Genomic DNA, 19,301 nt, shown 5'->3' on the forward strand with positions numbered 1-19,301 from the left:
CTTTCCAATCCCCCTCCCCAAAAAAAGCACCCAGAAGACATGGTTAGATGTCAATGTAACTTCATGTACATTCACACCACCAGCAGATATGTAAATGATTAGAACTGCAGTTGTCTGTGACAGGTACAGTAACCATCAGAATAAATTAGTGTTGTTTGTGTATATTGATGTTACCAGGCCTGCTGGGGAATATAGGGAGTGTGAACAGTACCAGGTGTTGAGTGATCATTGTGGAGTACACAGAGATGCCGTATACTCATATGAAACTGTGTTATCAGGTCCTGACAGAGTTCGACAGGAGCTTCATTATGGATCTCTATTCAGACAGACGGTTGAATCATACTACATCCAGATTTGTGGGGCATCTGAATATGATAGTTGCCCATTGTTGGTCTGCATTGAAACATGAGGGCAGACATACTCACCATCAACATCCTGGTTGACCACATCTGATGCCTACAAAAGAAGACTGCCACACAGTGCTCCAAGCACATTACAACCCTTTCACATTTACACCTGCCATCCTCATGTGTTCCCTCTCATGCCACAGTATCATAGTGGCAATTTTCAGCAGGACAGTGCTCATCTATGCATGGTAGTTGCATCTCTATAAACTGTTTGCATGTTGATGAGGTACTTCTGTGGTCAGGAAGGTCCTCTGATCTGTTCCTGATAGAACATGTGGGATCAGCTCGGATATCAACTCCTTCCCAGTGGCAGTATGTGGGATATCAAGGACCAGTTACTACAGTTGTGGCCAGCTTGCCTCAGGGGAGGTACAATTGTTTTATGGGACCAATCCCAACTGAATCAGTGCCATGGCAGTTGCAGCATGTTACTGCTAAGTGGGCTCATACTGCAAAGTTCCTTGTAAATTTGACTCAGTTTTGTAACGTCTGAAATAACATTACATATCCTTTCAAACCACGAAGTTTCATTTCATTCCTTCCTCCTCTTCTGGGTCTTCAATTTTTTTGTCAGGCAATGTATATTATGAAAGGAGTATCTGATAACCAATACTTCAGATTTTTTGTCCACTGGTACACAGTTTTCTCCTCATGTCTAGACACCCCTGTTTAAAAGTTTTGGTCATAGTACAGCATCCCTCCCTGAGAATTTGGGTAGAATTAAAAAGATAAGCATAAATTATTTTTACATCTTATAGCATAATTTTGTGGTTCTTAATTTGATTACTGTGACACTTTGTTTTCATTAATTTTCGTCATAAATATTACATATGAAAAACTTGCCTAAATTACTGAAACAAAATACTGTACCTAAATTGTTTGAAAAAATTCTGTGTCACCTGTATTGTCAAGTGTACTAAACATTTTGTCCTAGCTTTCATAATATCAATATTTTTATTGATATTAGATTACATTTGTTGCATAGTAAATCTCATGTAGAGGAGTGTTTGGGATACGGAAAGAAGTGAAGGACATATATTTTGATTATTTTCTTCATGTAGTGTACCATGCATTTTATTTAAGAGCAATAAAATTAAGTGACTTAATGTTATTGTTTTTCAATGTAACTGTTAATTGCAATAGCATCCAATCAACTAATTTTAAGAGATTTTGATGACATACCAGTACTCATTATCCACAAGGTAATGTGGCAAGTTGTTGAAAAAATGTGTACCTGATTAATTTTCGTATAACTCTTGATTCACAAAGTTTTTGTAACAGTTGATTTTGTTCCTTATATTATGTTCATTCTTTTTGATGTATTATTGTAGCTATCCTGTAAATAGAAGAGTACTGGATTTATAAAAATACAGAAATAACAAAAATGTTATGTTAGTAGTATTTACCTAGTCCAAGTACTGAACTTAGTTGTCAGATCTTTCACATGGTGTACGTACAGTGACAAATAAGAGTTTGGTAATGATGTGAATTCAAAAGGTATTATTGTGTGAAGAGCAATGATCTTTTACAAAATCTGTATAATTAATAGTGAAAACTGACATGGGTGAAGTTATATGATAATATAAGCAAAAACCTTCCAGTGAACGTGAATCTGCAAATAAATCATTTGTGAGATGATTGTGAATGTTTGGTTATGAGCCATTACTGCCTTCAGCAAGAAATATTGTCTTATTTACTACAAAGGTATTAGAAATTTAATCTCCTGATTAAGTCCTCATGAAATTATAAATTTAATGTTACACATGCTATTCATGCGTCATTACATCCATAATGTTTGTCACTGAAGGTGTAGTTGAGGATCACAGGTGGTCTACTCACTCAGCCACGTATAAAAAACAAATAAAAAATTTCAAGTGATGGATGAGGGTATCTTCACTTTGCTGTGGAATCTTCGGAGATTTCTGGAGAATATGCCCTTGGTGCAATGCTAGGGAGTGTCGTACATGTGTGATGGGGAACATTTTGCTACTGATGTAACCACCTATATTGTCCAAGAGGGATAGGAGGAGAGTGCCTGTTCTTGGTCTCTAAGATTACCTGACTTCAATCCTCTGAATTTTTCTGTTTGGGGTCATCTCAAAAGTGAAGTTTACATTACTCCTGTTGATGAACTGAACAACTGGAATTGCAATCTGTGCAGTCTTGTCAACATTTACAATATGATCCAGAGATGTGTGAAGGAATTCATAACTCAACTGTTGAGAAGAGACCATTTTGCATTGAAATGTGAGAACAAGATGTAAAACGAATCTTTTAATAGGTGTGAGTGCACAGTGAATTGTAAGGTGTAATACTCTGAAGCACTGTTATATTTCTTAAGAATGTCATCAAAAAGTTATATTTCAACTAAGTTTATATTTATCAGAGCACTATTTCACACTCAGTGGCAGTTCATAACCACACATTTGCAGTTATCTCACAAATGGCTCGTTTGTGGACCCATGTTTATGGAAACATTTTTAGTTCTATTACAGTATATTTTTACTCATGTTAGTTTTTGTTTCCTGTATTCATTACGAATAAAACATGAAATATCTAGAAAGGTTACCAACATATTCGCATTACAAGACACGAGGATGATGTCCCCTTAGGAGGAAAAAAATAGCTCACTTAAATGTGAGCTATTGCTTCATAATAGTCAGAATCATGAACGTAAATGAATATGTTTAGTGACAATAGATACTGAAAGAATGTGAACACAAGTAAACAGAAAAATAATCAAATATTATTGTGTTTATGAATTCATTCAGATATGCTAAAAGGTATTTCCAAGTGCAAAGCTGAACTGAGTTATTTAAGTATCTTGTCAATAGTATGATTTTATGTCTGGCACACAACCTGATTTCTAATATGTCTCATATGTGCAACCTGATAAGTAAAGATATTACAAACTTATCAATTATCAAGGACTCTGTTATGACTTCATGTGAAACTATGCACTGAAATAGGAAATATTAAACTAATGATAAACTATTTTATTTGGACACTGTGGATTTAAAGTTTTGATCAAAATACTTGTGTGCTTAAGGAAATTCATCACAACATATTGCACTGCTTGACAGATCATTTTGAACAATCAGACAGATAATTTGTTTGTGGCAAAATTTTTAATCACTAAGTTTGATACAAACTAAGGACATCTGTTTTTCAGATTCTGCCTCACAAAGACGAACCATTAGTGCTTCAAGTAGTCGGCAGGATCTGCTGCCTAGGTCAGCAAGCCGTCAATCGAATGACTCGGTATTTCTTGGATCCTTAGTATCAACTACAGATCTTGCACCAACTGAGCAACAGGAGAAGATTAGGTCTTTCTGGTAAAAACAACTTTTATATATTTTCCTGGTAGTGTGGCACTTAAGCAAAATGCTGTGTGTTAAGTATTCACCATTCTGTTTGAAAGCATCAATCAAGTTGAGATGATCAGCAATAACATTATGTTTCTTCAAATACAAGAACTCTACAGATAAATGAACACTTCCCAACTCTGTGCTGTAACTACACATATCAAAATAAAGTTTTGCATCACCTCGGTTCTATTAGTTCCAGAACCTGTACAGAAACTTGGAATAGAGATCAACATAAATGTCATTTCTGCCCTTTTTATTGCTCATGAAAACCACACATTGCATATTGTACCACCATACAGCGAGACCTTCAGAGGTGGTGGTCCAGATTTCTGTACACACTGGTACTTCTAATACTCAGTAGCACATCCTCTTGCACTGATGCATGCCTGTATTCATCGTGGCATACTATCCACAAGCTCATGAAGGCACTGTTGGTCCACATTGTCCCACTCCTCAATGGTGATTTGGCATAGATCCCTCAGAGTGGTTGGTGGGTCACCTCATCCATAAACAGCTCTTGTCAATCTATCCCAGGCATGTTCAATAGGGTTCATGTCTGGAGAACTTGCTGGCCACTCTAGTCGAGTGATGTCATTATCCTGAAGGAAGTCATTCACAACATGTGCATGATGAGGATGCAAATTGTCATCCATGAAGACGAATGCCTCGCCAATATGCTGCTGATATTGTTGCCCTATTGGTCAGAGGATGGCATTCACATACCGTACAGCCACTATGGCGCCTTCCATGACCACCAGCAGTGTGTACCAGTCCCACATAATGCCATCCGAAAACAGCAGGGAACCTCCACCTTGCTGCACTCGCTGGACAGTGTATCCGAGGTGTTCAGCCTAACTGAGTTGCCTCCGGACATGTCTCCGATGATTGTCTGGTTGAAGGCATATGCGACACTCATCGGTGAAGAGAATGTGATGCCAATTCTGAGTGGTCCATTCGGCTTGTTGTTGGGCCCATCTGTACCTTGCTGCATAGTGTCATGGTTGCGAAGATGGATCTCACCATGGACATCGGGAGTGAAGTTGCGCATCATGCAGCCTATTGTGCGCAGTTTGAATAGTAACACAACTTCCTGTAGCTGCACAAAAAGCATTATTCAATGTGATGGCATTGCTGTCAGGGTTCCTCTGAGCCATAATCCGTAGGTAGCAGTCATCCACTGCAATAGTAGCCCTTGGGTGGCCTAAGCAAGGCCTGTCATCAACAGTTTCTGTCTCTCTGTATCTCCTCCATGTCTGAACAACATCGGTTTGTTTCACTCTGAGACACCTGGACACTTCCCTTGTTGAGAGCTCTTCCTGGCACAAAATAACAATGTGGACATGATCGAACCGTGGTATTGAATGTCTAGGCATGGTTGAACTGCAAACAATACGAGCCGTGTGCCTCCTTCCTGGTGGAATGACTGGAACTGATTGGATGTCAGACCCCCTCCGTCTAATAGGCACTACTCATGCATGGTTGTCAGTGTGTATAGAAAAACACATCCTTATTTTGATTCATAGAATGCACTACTGAGTTATTAGCCATTATCACCAAAATAATCATCAGCTCTTTCATATTCTCTGCCACATAGATTATAACAGAGGATTTTGATGGAGTGCTGTTTGGGATGAGGGTTTGTGCAGACATGGGCTTATTTTATAAAAGCATTTATTAACAATATATGTATATTCACACAAACATACTGACATCAGTAGAATGTTAGGCACTTAATAAGTAATCAACAATATTCTGCCTGGAAATAATCATCATGTAGAAATGGGCATAACACAATAATAAAACAAATAAAAAAACTTCCTAGGCAATACAGCACATATACAAATCAAATGTGATTCAGTCTCTATGACACGCAAGCAGGCACCAAACAAAAGCAATAGAATAGAAAGTGTCATACTCACACTCTCTACACATAGTATGTTACAATCAGGTAGTCATATAAACACTGTACAACAAATGAATAAAACCACAACAGGATCTACATCTACTACCAAGGACCTTCACCAGCAACTTACCACTTCTATGTACAACATTGCTACCAAGGCTACCTACTCTGCAGACAACAAGAGCAACATAAAATTCAGAAAACTTGCAGCTTTGTACATCAGCATTACCATAAGCACAATACAAAAGTCTCCAGTACAACGATAGAACAAACCCTCTGTGTGAAGGTAAGAAACAATACAAAAGGCACACTCTTGGACCCTCATGACCACGGCAAGCAATATTGGAATTTGAAACAAACACTTTGTATCCAAAACACGTATCTAGACACTGGCTGTCTTCCTGTACGCAATGCCCGCGATACAATAATGTTAATCTGACAACTTGTGAGCTACCCAACAACCGCTGTGAGATACAAAAGCACACTCCTAGAGCTCTCTGTATTACATCAATAACCAAAATCAGTCTTCTTCATATCCAGTTGTGGTTGCCGTCTCATCTGGCCATTGAGAAAAGACATGTCTGCCCTCCAGATAGGTGATGCCCATGACATAACAGGTTGATCATTCCTTGCATTGACCATTGATTGTAAAAGCTGCCTAGCTCTGTGGCACACCATGTTCCAGTTGAACTTTTGTCTTGGAAACCAATCAGCTGCTCTCCATTCTGCTGTTTCACTAGAGACTGGCCCCACACAGAGTGTGAAATCCAAAATCTGGCAGAGTTTCACCCCCAGAAGATGGAAGTTCAAAAGTACCACTTCACAAAGGATAATTTAAACTCCCCCCCCCCCCCACCCCCCTTCCAAAACTCTTGTCTTCTCTCTCACCAAATGGCAGAAGGATTATCACTGGCATATAACCGTAACAAAACTTTAAAAATGAGGTAACGAAGCAACCTATATTTTCTTCCCATTGCAAAGTCTTATAATAAGAATGTGATCAGAATGAGATTTTCACTCTGCAGTGGAGTATGTGCTGATATGAAACTTCCTGGCAGATTAAAACTGTGTGTCGGACCGAGACTCGAACTCGGGACCTTTGCCTTTCGCGGGCAAGTGCTCTACCAATTGAGCTACCCAAGCATGACTCACGACCCATCCTCACAGCTTTCAATGCCAACAGGAGACGAGGTACTGGCAGAAGTAAAGCTGTGAGGTCGGGTCGTGAGTCGTGCTTGGGTAGCTCAGTTGGTAGAGCACTTGCCCGCGAAAGGCAAAGGTCCCAAGTTCAAGTCTCGGTCCGACACACAGTTTTAATCTGCCAGGAAGTTTCAATGTGATCAGAGTCACAATATGGACAGTTTCATGGAATCCCTTAAAGCGTGGTAACAGTTGTCCCATCAGCTTCTCCCCTGCTATACCCATTTTGCCAAAATTTCTGAGGTACACATGATTTCCAACTCTAAATCGATTGGGACACCTTACCTGGTAGTAACTCTCAGAACTCTGCTCACAGATGGCCAATATGTTTTTCTGGTCTCTCTACTATCTCTCCTAGACCTCCTTTGCAGATATTTTACTGGACAATAGTTCTTCAACAGACCACTGGTAGCCACTGGGGGTTGCCCTAAAAGTAAATATTAGTCTTACTGGAGCCTCCTTGTGTGACTTATGTTTAGCCATATTAAATGTGTAGATTAATATTCCAAGGTCTCAGCCCATAAAATGTGGTCTTAATGATGATCTGCAATTAAGGCAGTCTGCAGGTTACTGGTAACTCTCTCTATAAACAATGGGTTTTGGTAGAATGGTGTGCTGGTCGAATGTTTAATTCCCAGTCGGAAACAAAACTCCTTGAAGGCTCTGGAGGTAAAAGCAATGCAGGTGCTAAAACTTGGCAGGGTGAAGGTACCAAAAAATCACTTCAACCAATACATTGCTGTTTGTATTGTCACAGTCCTTTTAGGAAACAACCAGGAGAACCTTGAAAAAACTACTATGAGTATCAGAGCATACTTGTTTCCTGCCCACAGCCTTGGAAATGGACCTTCAAAATTGATATGGAACCTTTCCATCTGCCTTTCTACCAGTTTCAATGCCAACAAACCTCATTTCATATCATGTAGAATTTTCATGTCTTACACACCTCCACCATTCCTTTCCACGTAAATTCCTTCCGAGTTTTGATACATATTTTGTAGATTACCAAATGTCTATCCACTGATGACTGGTGATAATGAGCAAATAACATAGGTACTACTTCTGTGAGCACCACAATTCCAAGCCAATTGCAGCCATGGTTATTAAATAGATAATACCATTTTAAGTGTATGCAGCCTGGGCACTACCACTTTTTATATTCTCTGCTTAATAGCTCTTATGGCTTCATCCTCGTCTTCATGTTTGGTGGTACCTTTAAATAGTGTCAGTAAGCCACCCAATATTGGACTTACTGCCTTGCAGTTTATTACCCTGTTCATCTCCACTTACCTCATTCTCTTCCAGATCTCCTTGAGACATGTGACTCAAACAGTGTGCTGTGACATTATCTGTCTGTAGGGGTACCAACACCCAACTAAGAGCCTGATTGTCCGTATCTAACTGAACGAATTTTTCGTCTAGGTAGAACCTGAATTTCTCCAATGCAAACAAAACTGCCCAAGCCTCAAGCTCATAAACCAAGTATTTTTTCTCCAAGGGAAAGTCCTCTTTAGGCATACAAGACTGCCCATCTCCCCTATGGATTTTCCTGAAGCAGCAAGCTACTACTAACACCATGGATGCATCTGTTTGAACAATAAATACAGCTTGTTGAGACTCACTTGGCTCAAATTTACAACCTTTTTTATGTCATTCTTTCAATGGCCTAGCCATTTGGGTGAAATTTGGAACAAAGTTCCTAAAAAAAATTAATCTTGGTCACGAACATTGCCATCCACTTGGCATTCCTTGGCAGGGACATTCCCTTAGTCCATTTGAGATCCACTCTTACTTCTCCAATTGCCAAATATGTCCCAGAAATGACATTTCAGGAAATCCAACCTTCACCTACTTGGCCTTAATAGCCAGTCCCACCTTCCTAACATGTTTGAGTACCTCTCATAAGTGTCCCATATGTTCTTCCCAGACCTGATTAAAAAAATCCTTAAATTGTCCAGGAACTGGTACACACACCTGATTTTAATATCAGTAAACAACATGTCTAACAGATGTGATAAAATGTCTGCCCACAGTGATGGGAGCGAAGGGCACTCAACTAAATTCAAACAGCTTCCAATCCATGGCAAATGCTGTAATTTGCTTTGATCCCTTGTCTAACAGAATTTTATAATATGCCTCATTAAGATCTGATGAAATTAACTCACAGGTGTTCATGAATCAACCAAAACATAAATACAAATATTTTAATGGTATGGACTGGAAGACCACCTTCATACTAAATTCCTTATAATTTACTACCAGTCTGAATTTGTCTGATGGGCTTTACACCTGAAACTTGGACACTGAACACAGCTTTCAGAAGGGAAAGTCACCCCTTGCTGTAAAATCTCTTCTGCTGATTCCTTTAACTCTTTCATGCAGGACAGTGACAGCCATTACGGTGGTTGTCTCACTGGTACCATATGACTCAACTCAGTGTAATGTTTGATATAGTTGGTAAGTCTCAGTGTATCAGTCAATGCATCATCAAATTCTCTACACAATTGGTTTAATTGTTCCTTCTGGCTTGGTAGAAATTATCAAGTTGCGATACATCATCTCCGCCTTCTCGTAGGAAACTTATGGAGATCCAAAATTTAGGTAAAATGAGAACGTCTTCTTCCTATAAAAGTGATCAAGGTATGGATACCCTGAAAAAACTACAATGAAATGGGGTTTATAGAAACAGTGGGGTGAATGGAAACAAGACTTCCAAAAAGACTCTGTGGTATCATGACAGAAGACAAATGGGAATATCATTAGAGGGTCTGTATGTCTAGGTTGGGAGTAAACTAACCTAACAGGGCAATTATGAATTTCAAATTTGACAACTCTTTCAATTGATGTTTAATTCTCTGTATGACAAACATTGGATGTATTGCTGAATTTGCTAATTTGGAACTTTATTTGTAAGTAACAAATCTAAATTATATTGTTTTGATGTAAGTTCGGCTTTAAAGTGTACCTTAATCTGACCTGTTTAGGCTAATTGGAAATGTAGGGTTGTGTTTCTGGGATTTGTGGGGTGAATAGAAACAGCATTAGTCAGTGTTTTATCACAAGAAGATAAAGAATTTAAGAGATATGAACCACCTGGTACTGCTCTCAACCAAGAAGATTATGCTGTGATTAAAGTATAAGGAAAGTCATATTTTAATCAAGTAGATGTTATTTGAATACTTTTAGTTACTTCTGGGGGTATGACTCATATGTTTCAATACATCATTTTTAATCATGATGCCAGTTAGTTAATGTGTTAACAAGCAAACCAAGGTCATCAATTAATGTTACAGTATATCAATTAGAAATATAATGATTTTTATTTGGAAAACAGAATATTTTTAATATTATTGTGAACAAAACATTTCTGGAACCAAGTAAATTTTTTTTTATTATTCTCCTGGAGCCAAACACATTTTGAGATGCCCCTATTCACCCAAAAGAACAATAAATAGAAAAATTAATAAGCTTGCTGTTTCTATGCACCCACATCTGCAGTGTGAATAGAAACACCAAGTTTTCATTTCTTTATGTCACAAAAGCATGAGCTATGTCCAAAATCTAATTACACGTTTAAAGATAGGCACAATCTCTATAATCCCATATAATTTTGATTCTCAGTTTTCTTTTTAACATTATCAGTTTTGAAAGTGTGGGTTGTTTCTATTCACCCTATTTTTTGGTAATGCTTGCCAGCATATATGTAGCACAATAAAGATAACACTTAACCCTCAAGTGGACATGTCATTTTTCATAACATGAGCGGGTGTGCAATATACATTTATACATAAAAGAATAGCTGTCTTTATGTTACCAGGGTAAACATGTAAGTGCAAATTCAAAGTTTAATATTAATTTAATTAAAAAGCAATAAAACAAACTTACATATCATAAACTAAAGCAGTGTTTAATTAAAAAATAATGAAATAAACTTTCATTCCATCATTTTGTTGCAACGGACAGGTGTCACCCCACAGGAATGACCCACTAATAGCATTAAAAAGAACAGTGCCTTCAGATCACAGCCAATTATTTCTTCAGTTATAGATTATCTTGTAGACAACTGCCTCATTGTGAGATTGTGCTGCTAGCTTGTAATCTGTGTCATTTTATTGCATAGATCTAATTTTCTTCTCACCCAGATTGCTGTTTACTTTATATTACTACTGCTCACTTTGATGAATAACAAGATAATTTATCATTGTTTTAGATGAAGCAGTAATAAAGAAGTAGGTATGGGCTTGCAATTGTGAAACAACAATGGAATGGTGCAAAACAACATTATTTGTTCAAAAATGTTCAAATGTATGTGAAATATTATGGGACTTAACTGCTAAGGTCATCAGTCCCTAAGCTTACACACTACTTAACCTAAATTATCCTAAGGACAAAGACACCATCCATGCTTGAGGGAGGATTCAAACCTCCACCGGGATCAGCCACACAGTCCATGACTGCAGTGCCTTAGACCACTCGGCTAATCCTATGCAGCCAACATTATTTGTGATTGGGCATTTTATACGTAGGTGTGCTTGCTTGAGGGTTAAGGGCAAAACAAGGAATGAGACAAATTCTGTGAAGTCATTCCAGTTCCCACTTTATTGTATGGAGCAGAAAGTAGGATGCTGAGAAATAAAGATCTGCAGCAATGAGAAGCATCATAAATGAAATTTCTAAAACCTGTGAAAGGTTGCACTATGGAAGACAAAATTAGAAATGAAGTAATATGGGAAGAAGTAGTGATGCAACCAGTAACCCAAAAGGCAGTCCATACAAAAAGAGTGAAGAGAATGTATACTTTGTACTCCACCACAAAGACATCTAAAAACTAGCAATTCATTATAAAACATGGGGAAAGTAATGATTGGGAAGACTAAGGAACAGATGGTGAGATCATAAAGGACTAGGCCTCACTCTGGAGTGGCAGAGGAAGAAGAGGGAGGAGAAGTGATCTTGACCTCATTTAGGACTCAGTCTTGTCATCTTGTTACATCAGACTGAAAATGAAATTGGTGGAAAGCCCCTGCACAATCCTCAGTTTAATCTTCCATGTGAACTCACAAATTCTCAACTTTGCACATGCCCACACATCACCCATGAGTGCGAAACCACCCTTCACCACAACTGTGACTGAGCAGCCAGTATCGAGAAGACCACATACAGGCTCATTGTTAATTTCTCAACAGATGCGTTGTTGTCATATGCTGCTAATGTGTTAACCCAGCCCCACTACCATTAGCAGCAGCAATTGAGCTGAATCCTCTTGCTGCACTCTTAGAACATCATCAGCTGCTTGTGTTCAGCCCCTCCTTCTGCTGTGGAACATCCCATCTAAAGTGTCCTATGGGGCCAGAGAGAAAACCATCATTAGGAATTGAACTTTGGTTTCACTGCACACTCCTTACAGGTATCCTGTTTGGCACCCCTCTGTTGGTCAACGTACCTAAACCCATTGACCTGATGTGCTAATTCCTCTAAAGCTTTGAATGTATGAGGAGGCTGAGCAAACATTAGCTGTGAACAATCAGGTGGCTTTATCCCTTCTAGAATATTAGCTAATACTTTGGTTTCTCTTCCCAGATGACGGAATGTGTGCAGATGTGCATACTCAGTTAACATACTCACCACATAGCCCTCTTACTCCCTGTTCACAACCACAATGCAGGCAAATTAATTACCACATTGTCCTAACTGCAACTATTTTCTTGCAAAACTCTTGGTGGAAGATGGCCATTGTTTCCTCTCCAATCATCACATTAGCTATTCTTCTTACCAAACTATGTCTAGAATGGGGTTACAACATCTGCAATATTTCCACATCTATTAACTCAAACACTTGCTTCTGTTTCCTGATGACGGCATATAATATGAACATTTCACTGTCTCGGGTAACAAATTTACCAAGAATTCTTGATTCCTGCTAACAGGTAGCATGAACTAGTGAATTGCTTTTTATTGGCCTGACATCTCTCCCTGTTCTATTTGTTTTACGTACTCCTCCAGTACTAAATTTAAATCCTTCCTGCTACCGTGCTATATTGACTCAGTCAATAGCTCACTTATTACAACTTCTACACATTGTGCCCTATCATGTAGTACAACCACTGCCTGCCTACTTCCACCTTCCTTCACTGAAAACAACAAATCATTAACTCTATTGACATAATGCATAGCGGCTCATTTGTTGTGTTTTGAAGACGAGTGTTATTTACTATGCCAGTCAGTCAGGCCTTAGCTCCTGGCTGGTGCAGACCTCCAGAGAGGCAAATTACATAGCTATTTTTTCCTCTGTTTTCCTCACATTATAATTCTGAAATTTTGTGCTTGGTTTCCTTTGTAAGAGATTTAAGCTCGTGTTTTGAAAGTGTAAATTCAGGCAGCCTGTAGCACAGTTTTCATTTCTTCTGAGCAGCCAGCTAAATAGTTCATTAAGACATCAGTGTCCATTGGTGACACCTCAGGAGGGTAGCAAGTTGTGTATCTAGGTTCCTGTCTGCTTTGGAAAATCCAGGATGGAATGTAACAATATTGTGAAAAGGAAAGTTGCTACTCACCATATAGTGGAGATGCACGAGTGTGCACGTGTGTGTTTGCCATCTAATTTTGACAAACGCCTTACTGGCCAAAAAATTTACTCATGACAGCCTTATTGTTGTGCCTATCTGCAAATCAGGTGAGTAGCAGCTTTCCTTTTCACAGTATTGGTTCTGTCTACTTGTATCATTTACTTCTTCAGTTAGTCTTGCTAGGTTGGGTAGGATGTGCACATGCTGCATGTGGATGCAGAAAGAGCTGGCTGCATTTGGCGAAAATCTGAATGTGCTATTGGCTGTGGTCAGTCACATTCAGGCTGCTGCCTTGGGGTTTAGTGATGGCAAAGAATCTGGCACATTGCATAGGCACCCCAGCTGTCACTTGTTTTGCCAATGGATTCTGCTGCCAAGGCACCTCCTAGTGTACCCAAAATGGTGGATCCTCCCTCACAGCCAGGTGAGTGGTAGGTGGTAAAGCATTAAAGTGTTTTTCCTATTGGTTTAGGCTGTTATGTAGCTGCTGGCTCATTCCTTGTAGTTGAATCTGAATCAGAACACTTGCACGAGATCTTCCATCTGACACAGTATCCAATGTATATACCCTTTTATTTTAATCCAGTCACCATAGTTGATTTTCTTGGAGCAGAGGTCCTGCTAATCAGTGCCTCTGAAATCTTGTGTGTAGCCTATGGAAGGCTAAACTTCTACATGTTCTCAGCTGTCATTGAAGCAAAATAAGGTAACTTCTACTCATATCATGATAAAGTACATCTATTGCTTCCCTTTTACAAACATATACTTCCTTGAATGGATGTAAAGATCATTGGCTTGTGAATTAGAGCAGGATACAACTTTTCATATGTCACATGCCTCAAGGATCAACATGACATTCAGGATTACAATATATTTTATTTTTCACAAAACCATCTTCTTTTTTGTTTCCATTCTTAGGGAGTGTGGTTTCATGGTTTAATTATCATGGTGGTTCATGGTTTAATTATCATGGTGCTTCATGGTTTAGTTATCAAATTTGGAAGGTGCTGAGGAAGGAGAGGCTGGTGCACTCTCAGTTCAAACGAGAGTGTGCTAATGATGACAAGCAAAGATTAGTACAGATCTATGTGTGATGCATACAACAACTACCACCATCTACGTTAGCAAAAGATCCAGCAGAGAACCAAAGAAAATTGTGGTCCTATGTAAAATTGTTCGCAGGTCTAATGGTTCCATCCAGTCACTAATTGACCAGTCTGGTATGGCAGCTGAACATAGCAAAAGAAAAGCCGAAGTATTAAATTTTTAGTATAAGAATTCATTCATGTAGGAGAATTGTACAAACGTACCATAATTTTCCATCAAACAGGTCCTGCATGGAGTACATAGTAATAACCATTGTTGGCACAGAGAAACACCTTAAATAGTTGAAAACAAATAAGATTGAAATCTTAGTTTTGTTTTACAAAGATTATTCTGCGAAATTGGCACCTTACATAGCTTGCATTTATCATGAATCTGTCATCCATTGCAAAGCCTAAAATGACTTGAAAAAAGTGCAAGTGACTCATGTATATAAGAAGGGCAAAAGAACAGATCCATATAATTACAGATCAATATCCTTAACATCCATTTGCTGCAGACTTCTAGAACATATTGTGAGTTTGAATACAATAAATTTTCTTGAGATTGAGTAGCTTATGTTCATGAATCAGCATGGTTTTAGAAAGTATAATTCACGAAAAATTCAGCTTGCCCTCTTATCAGATGATATACTGTGAACTATATAGATGAAGGGCAATAGGTAAATTAGGAAACATTCCATGTGGGAAAAATATATCTAAAAACAAAGAAACTGTAACTTACCAAATGAAAGCATTGGTATGTTGATAGAGACAATAAACACACACACACACAAATTTCAAGCTTTCGCAACCCAAGGTTGCTTCATCAGGAAGGAGGGAAGGAGAGGGAAAGTCAAAAGGTTGTGGGTTTTAAGGGAGAGGGTAAGGAGTCATTCCAATCCTGGGGTGATCAAAGGTGGAGCCTTGTGTGAAAGCACCCACGTGATTTACCAACTGACATGCCTACACTATGAAGCCCTCTATGTGGGAATGACCAGCAACAAACTGTCCATTCACATGAACGGACACAGGCAGATAGTGCTTGTTGGTAATGAGGATCACCCTGTGGCTAAACATGCCTTGGTGCGCGACCAGCACATCTTGGCGCAGTGTTGCACGGTCCGGGTTATCTGGATACTTCCCACTGACACAAACCTATCAGAACTCCGGAGATGTGAACTTGCCCTTCAGTATATCTCTCTTCCCGTTACCCACCAGGCCTCAACCTCCGCTAATTTCTAGTTGCCACTGCTCGTACCTCACCTGTCATTCAACAACATCTTTGCGTCAGTGCTCCTGTCTCAACTGACATCTCTGCCCAACCTCTTCGCATTTACATATGTCTGCCTGTGTCTGTATATGTGCATGTGTGTCCTTTTTTCCCCCTAAGGTAAGCCTTTCTGCTCCCAGGATTGGAATGACTCCTTACCCTCTCCCTTAAAATCCACATCCTTTCGTTTTTCCCTCTCCTTCCCTTTTTCCTGATGAAGCAACCTCGGGTTGCAAAAGCTTGAAATTTGTGTGTGTGTTTGTGTTTATTGTCTCTATCAACATATCAACGCTTTCATTTGGTAAGTTATGGTGAGGCATTGTAGGCTGTTAATGGATGTATGAGCACATGGAACAGGTTCCCAGATATGTGAGTGTCTTGAAGATTTCCTAAGTAATGGAACCAGTATGTTATCCTCTGAAGCTAGTGTTCATCAGAGACCAGGGTTTCGTCAGGAGTGCCCCGTGGAAGTGTGAGTGTGATAGGATCACTCTTATCTTCTTTATACATAAATGATCCAGCAGACAGGGTGAGCAGCAATGTGCAGTTGTTTTCTGGTGATGCTGTAGCATATGGGAAGTTGTCAAAGTTGAGTGACTGTAGGAGGATACAAGACAACTCAGACAAAATTTTGAGTTGGTGTAATGAATGGCAGCTAGCTCTGAATGTCAAAAACAGTAAGTTAGTGTGGATGAGTAGGAGAAACAAACTCATAATGTTCAGATAAAGCATTAGTAGTGTCCTGCTTGACACAGTCACATTGTTTAAATATCTTGGCATAATGTTGCAAGTGATATGAAACTCAATGAGTGTTTGAGGATTGTGGTAGGGTTGGTGATTGTCGATTTAAGTTTATTGGAAGAATTTTAGGAAAGTGTGGTTGATACAAGTGTTATGTAGATGCTTTGAGAACTCAAATGGGAATCACTGGAGGCAAGGCAAAGTTCTTTTTGAGGATCACTATTGAGAAAATTTGGAGAACTGGCATTTGAAGCTAACTGCCTAGCAATTTTGTGTAAGGACCAAGGATTTAAGATACGAGAAAGATGGGCCGATGCAGAGGCATATTGACTTGCTTTTCCTTCACTCTGTTTGCATGTGGAACAAGAAAGGAAATGACTAGTAGTGGTAGAACATACCTTCCACCAAACACTGTACAGTGGGTTGCGCAGCATGTATTGTAGATGTGGAGACCAGCATGTAACCTATGCAACTGCCCATGGGAAAGTGTCTCATTTTTGGAAAACTGCATTTCTGTCTCCGCAAGGGCCAACCTAATGTGAAAAGTGCTGGGACAAATTGACCACAGTGTTCACTGGTATTGCCCTTGATTGAATAGGCTCATAGGCTAACTAGTCCTCTTGCAACCACTGTGCAAATGGTATCTCCTCAGTGGCCATGTCTGCAACACCACAAGGGAAAGCAATACACAGACAAACAAGTGGACACCAACAAAAAATGATAGCATAGAAAGCACAGTATACATACTCTCCACCAATAAAATGGTGGCTCAATTGAGAATGCTGTTTATACATTCATATAATATTAGAAAGCCTTAAATAATAAAATACCATCAGTTGGTGTCCTTTGCATTCTTCCCAAGTTGTTTGACAGCATCAGTTATGTTACACTCTTAGAAAAACTTAAGTTTTATGGAACTGATGACTTAATGCACAACTGGTTTGAATCATACTTAACAAACAGTATACAAAATGTTATCCTGAATAATTCAACCAATGTTGTAAAGGTAGAAAATTTTAGTGACTGGGAAGAAATCACAAAGAGGGTCCCACCAGGTTTAATTTTGGGAGCACTTCTATTCCTTATACAAGGTGTTAGTGGTATAAATACATATATTATGACAACTGGTACCTTAATATGTACCCACTTCAATGTATTAGTTGCTTTTTGTATTCATCTAACAGTTTTCTTGCAGACACATCACATAATTTACTACCTGATGCTTTCTGCACAGTCATAACATGAAGTACATTACTAACTATATTAGAAACAAAGATTCCAAGACTTACCAAGCGGGAAAGCGCCGGAAGACAGGCACATGAACAAAACACACAAACACACACACAGAATTACGAGCTTTCGCAACTGGCAGTTGCTTCGTCAGGAAAGAGGGAAGGAGAGGGAAAAATGAAAGGATGTGGGTTTTAAGGGAGAGGGAAGGAGTCATTCCAATCCCGGGAGCGGAAAGACTTCCCGTAGGGGGAAAAAAGGACAGGTGTACACTCGCACACACACACATATCCATCCGCACATACACAGACCACACACACACTTCCTCAAGTCCTGCCCTGAAATGAGATCCATCCTTCATGAAATCCTCTTAGTTCATCCCTATGAAATTCCCAAACCACCTTCCCTACCCTCTGGCTCCTACCCTTGTAACCGCCCCCAGTGTAAAACCTGCCCCATGCACCCTCCTACCACCACCTACTCCAGTCTTGTAACCCGAAGGTGTACATGATCAAAGGCAGAGCCACGTGTGAAAGCACCCACGTGATTTACCAACTGACCTGCCTGCACTGTGACGCTTTCTATGTGGGAATGACCAGCAACAAACTGTCCATTCGCATGAATGGACACAGGCAGACAGTGTTTGTTGGTAATGAGGATCACCCTGTGGCTAAACATGCCTTGATGCACGGCCAGCACATCTTGGCACAGTGTTACACCGTCCGAGTTATCTGGATACTTCCCACCAACACCAACCTATCCGAACTCCGGAGATGGGAACTCGCCCTTCAGTATATCCTCTATTCTCGATATCCGCCAGTCCTCAACCTCCGCTAATTTCAAGTTGCCGCCGCTCATACCTCACCTGTCTTTCAACAACTTCTTTGCCTCTGTACTTCCGCCTCGACTGACATCTCTGCCCTTACTCTTTGCCTTTAAATATGTCTGATTGTGTCTGTGTATGTGCGGATGGATATGTGTGTGTGTGTGTGTGTGCGAGTGTACACCTGTCCTTTTTTTTTCCCCCTAAGGGAAGTCTTTCCGCTCCTGGGATTGAAATGACTCCTTACCCTCTCCCTTAAAACCCACATCCTTTCATTTTTCCCTCTCCTTCCCTCTTTCCTGACGAAGCAACTGCCAGTTGCGAAAGCTCGTAATTCTGTGTGTGTGTTTGTGTGTTTTGTTCATGTGCCTGTCTGCCAGCGCTTTCCCGCTTGGTAAGTCTTGGAATCTTTGCTTTTAATATATTTTTCCCATGTGGAAGTTTCTTTCTATTTTATTTACATCATCATTAATTTGAACTAACTATATTAGATTAGATTAGATTAGTTTTCGTTCCATAGATCCGTGTTGAGGAGATCCTCGTGGATGTGGAACATGTCACCTTTTTTTATTTTTTTATTTTTTTTAAGCTGAAATAACAATACTAATAGTATCAATATATACAACACATCATTTGTTTCTATTAAAAAATTCGTCAATGGAGTAGAAGGAGTTGGCCACTAGTAAGTCTTTCAGGCTCCTTTTAAAC

General features: G+C 39.5%; 1 protein-coding gene across 1 annotated transcript in view; it reads left to right on the plus strand.

The window, feature by feature from the left end:
- The window catches only part of LOC126354659 (proton channel OtopLc-like), a 220,498-nt gene that overhangs the window by 119,823 nt on the left and 81,374 nt on the right, over positions 1-19,301 (plus strand). The window contains exon 9 of the mRNA XM_050004434.1: positions 3,580-3,742. Coding sequence (XP_049860391.1) covers positions 3,580-3,742 — 163 coding nt within the window. The remainder of the gene's footprint in view (positions 1-3,579; positions 3,743-19,301) is intronic.

The sequence above is a fragment of the Schistocerca gregaria genome, chromosome 3 (genome assembly GCF_023897955.1).
Source record: "Schistocerca gregaria isolate iqSchGreg1 chromosome 3, iqSchGreg1.2, whole genome shotgun sequence".
Lineage (NCBI taxonomy): Eukaryota > Metazoa > Arthropoda > Insecta > Orthoptera > Acrididae > Schistocerca > Schistocerca gregaria.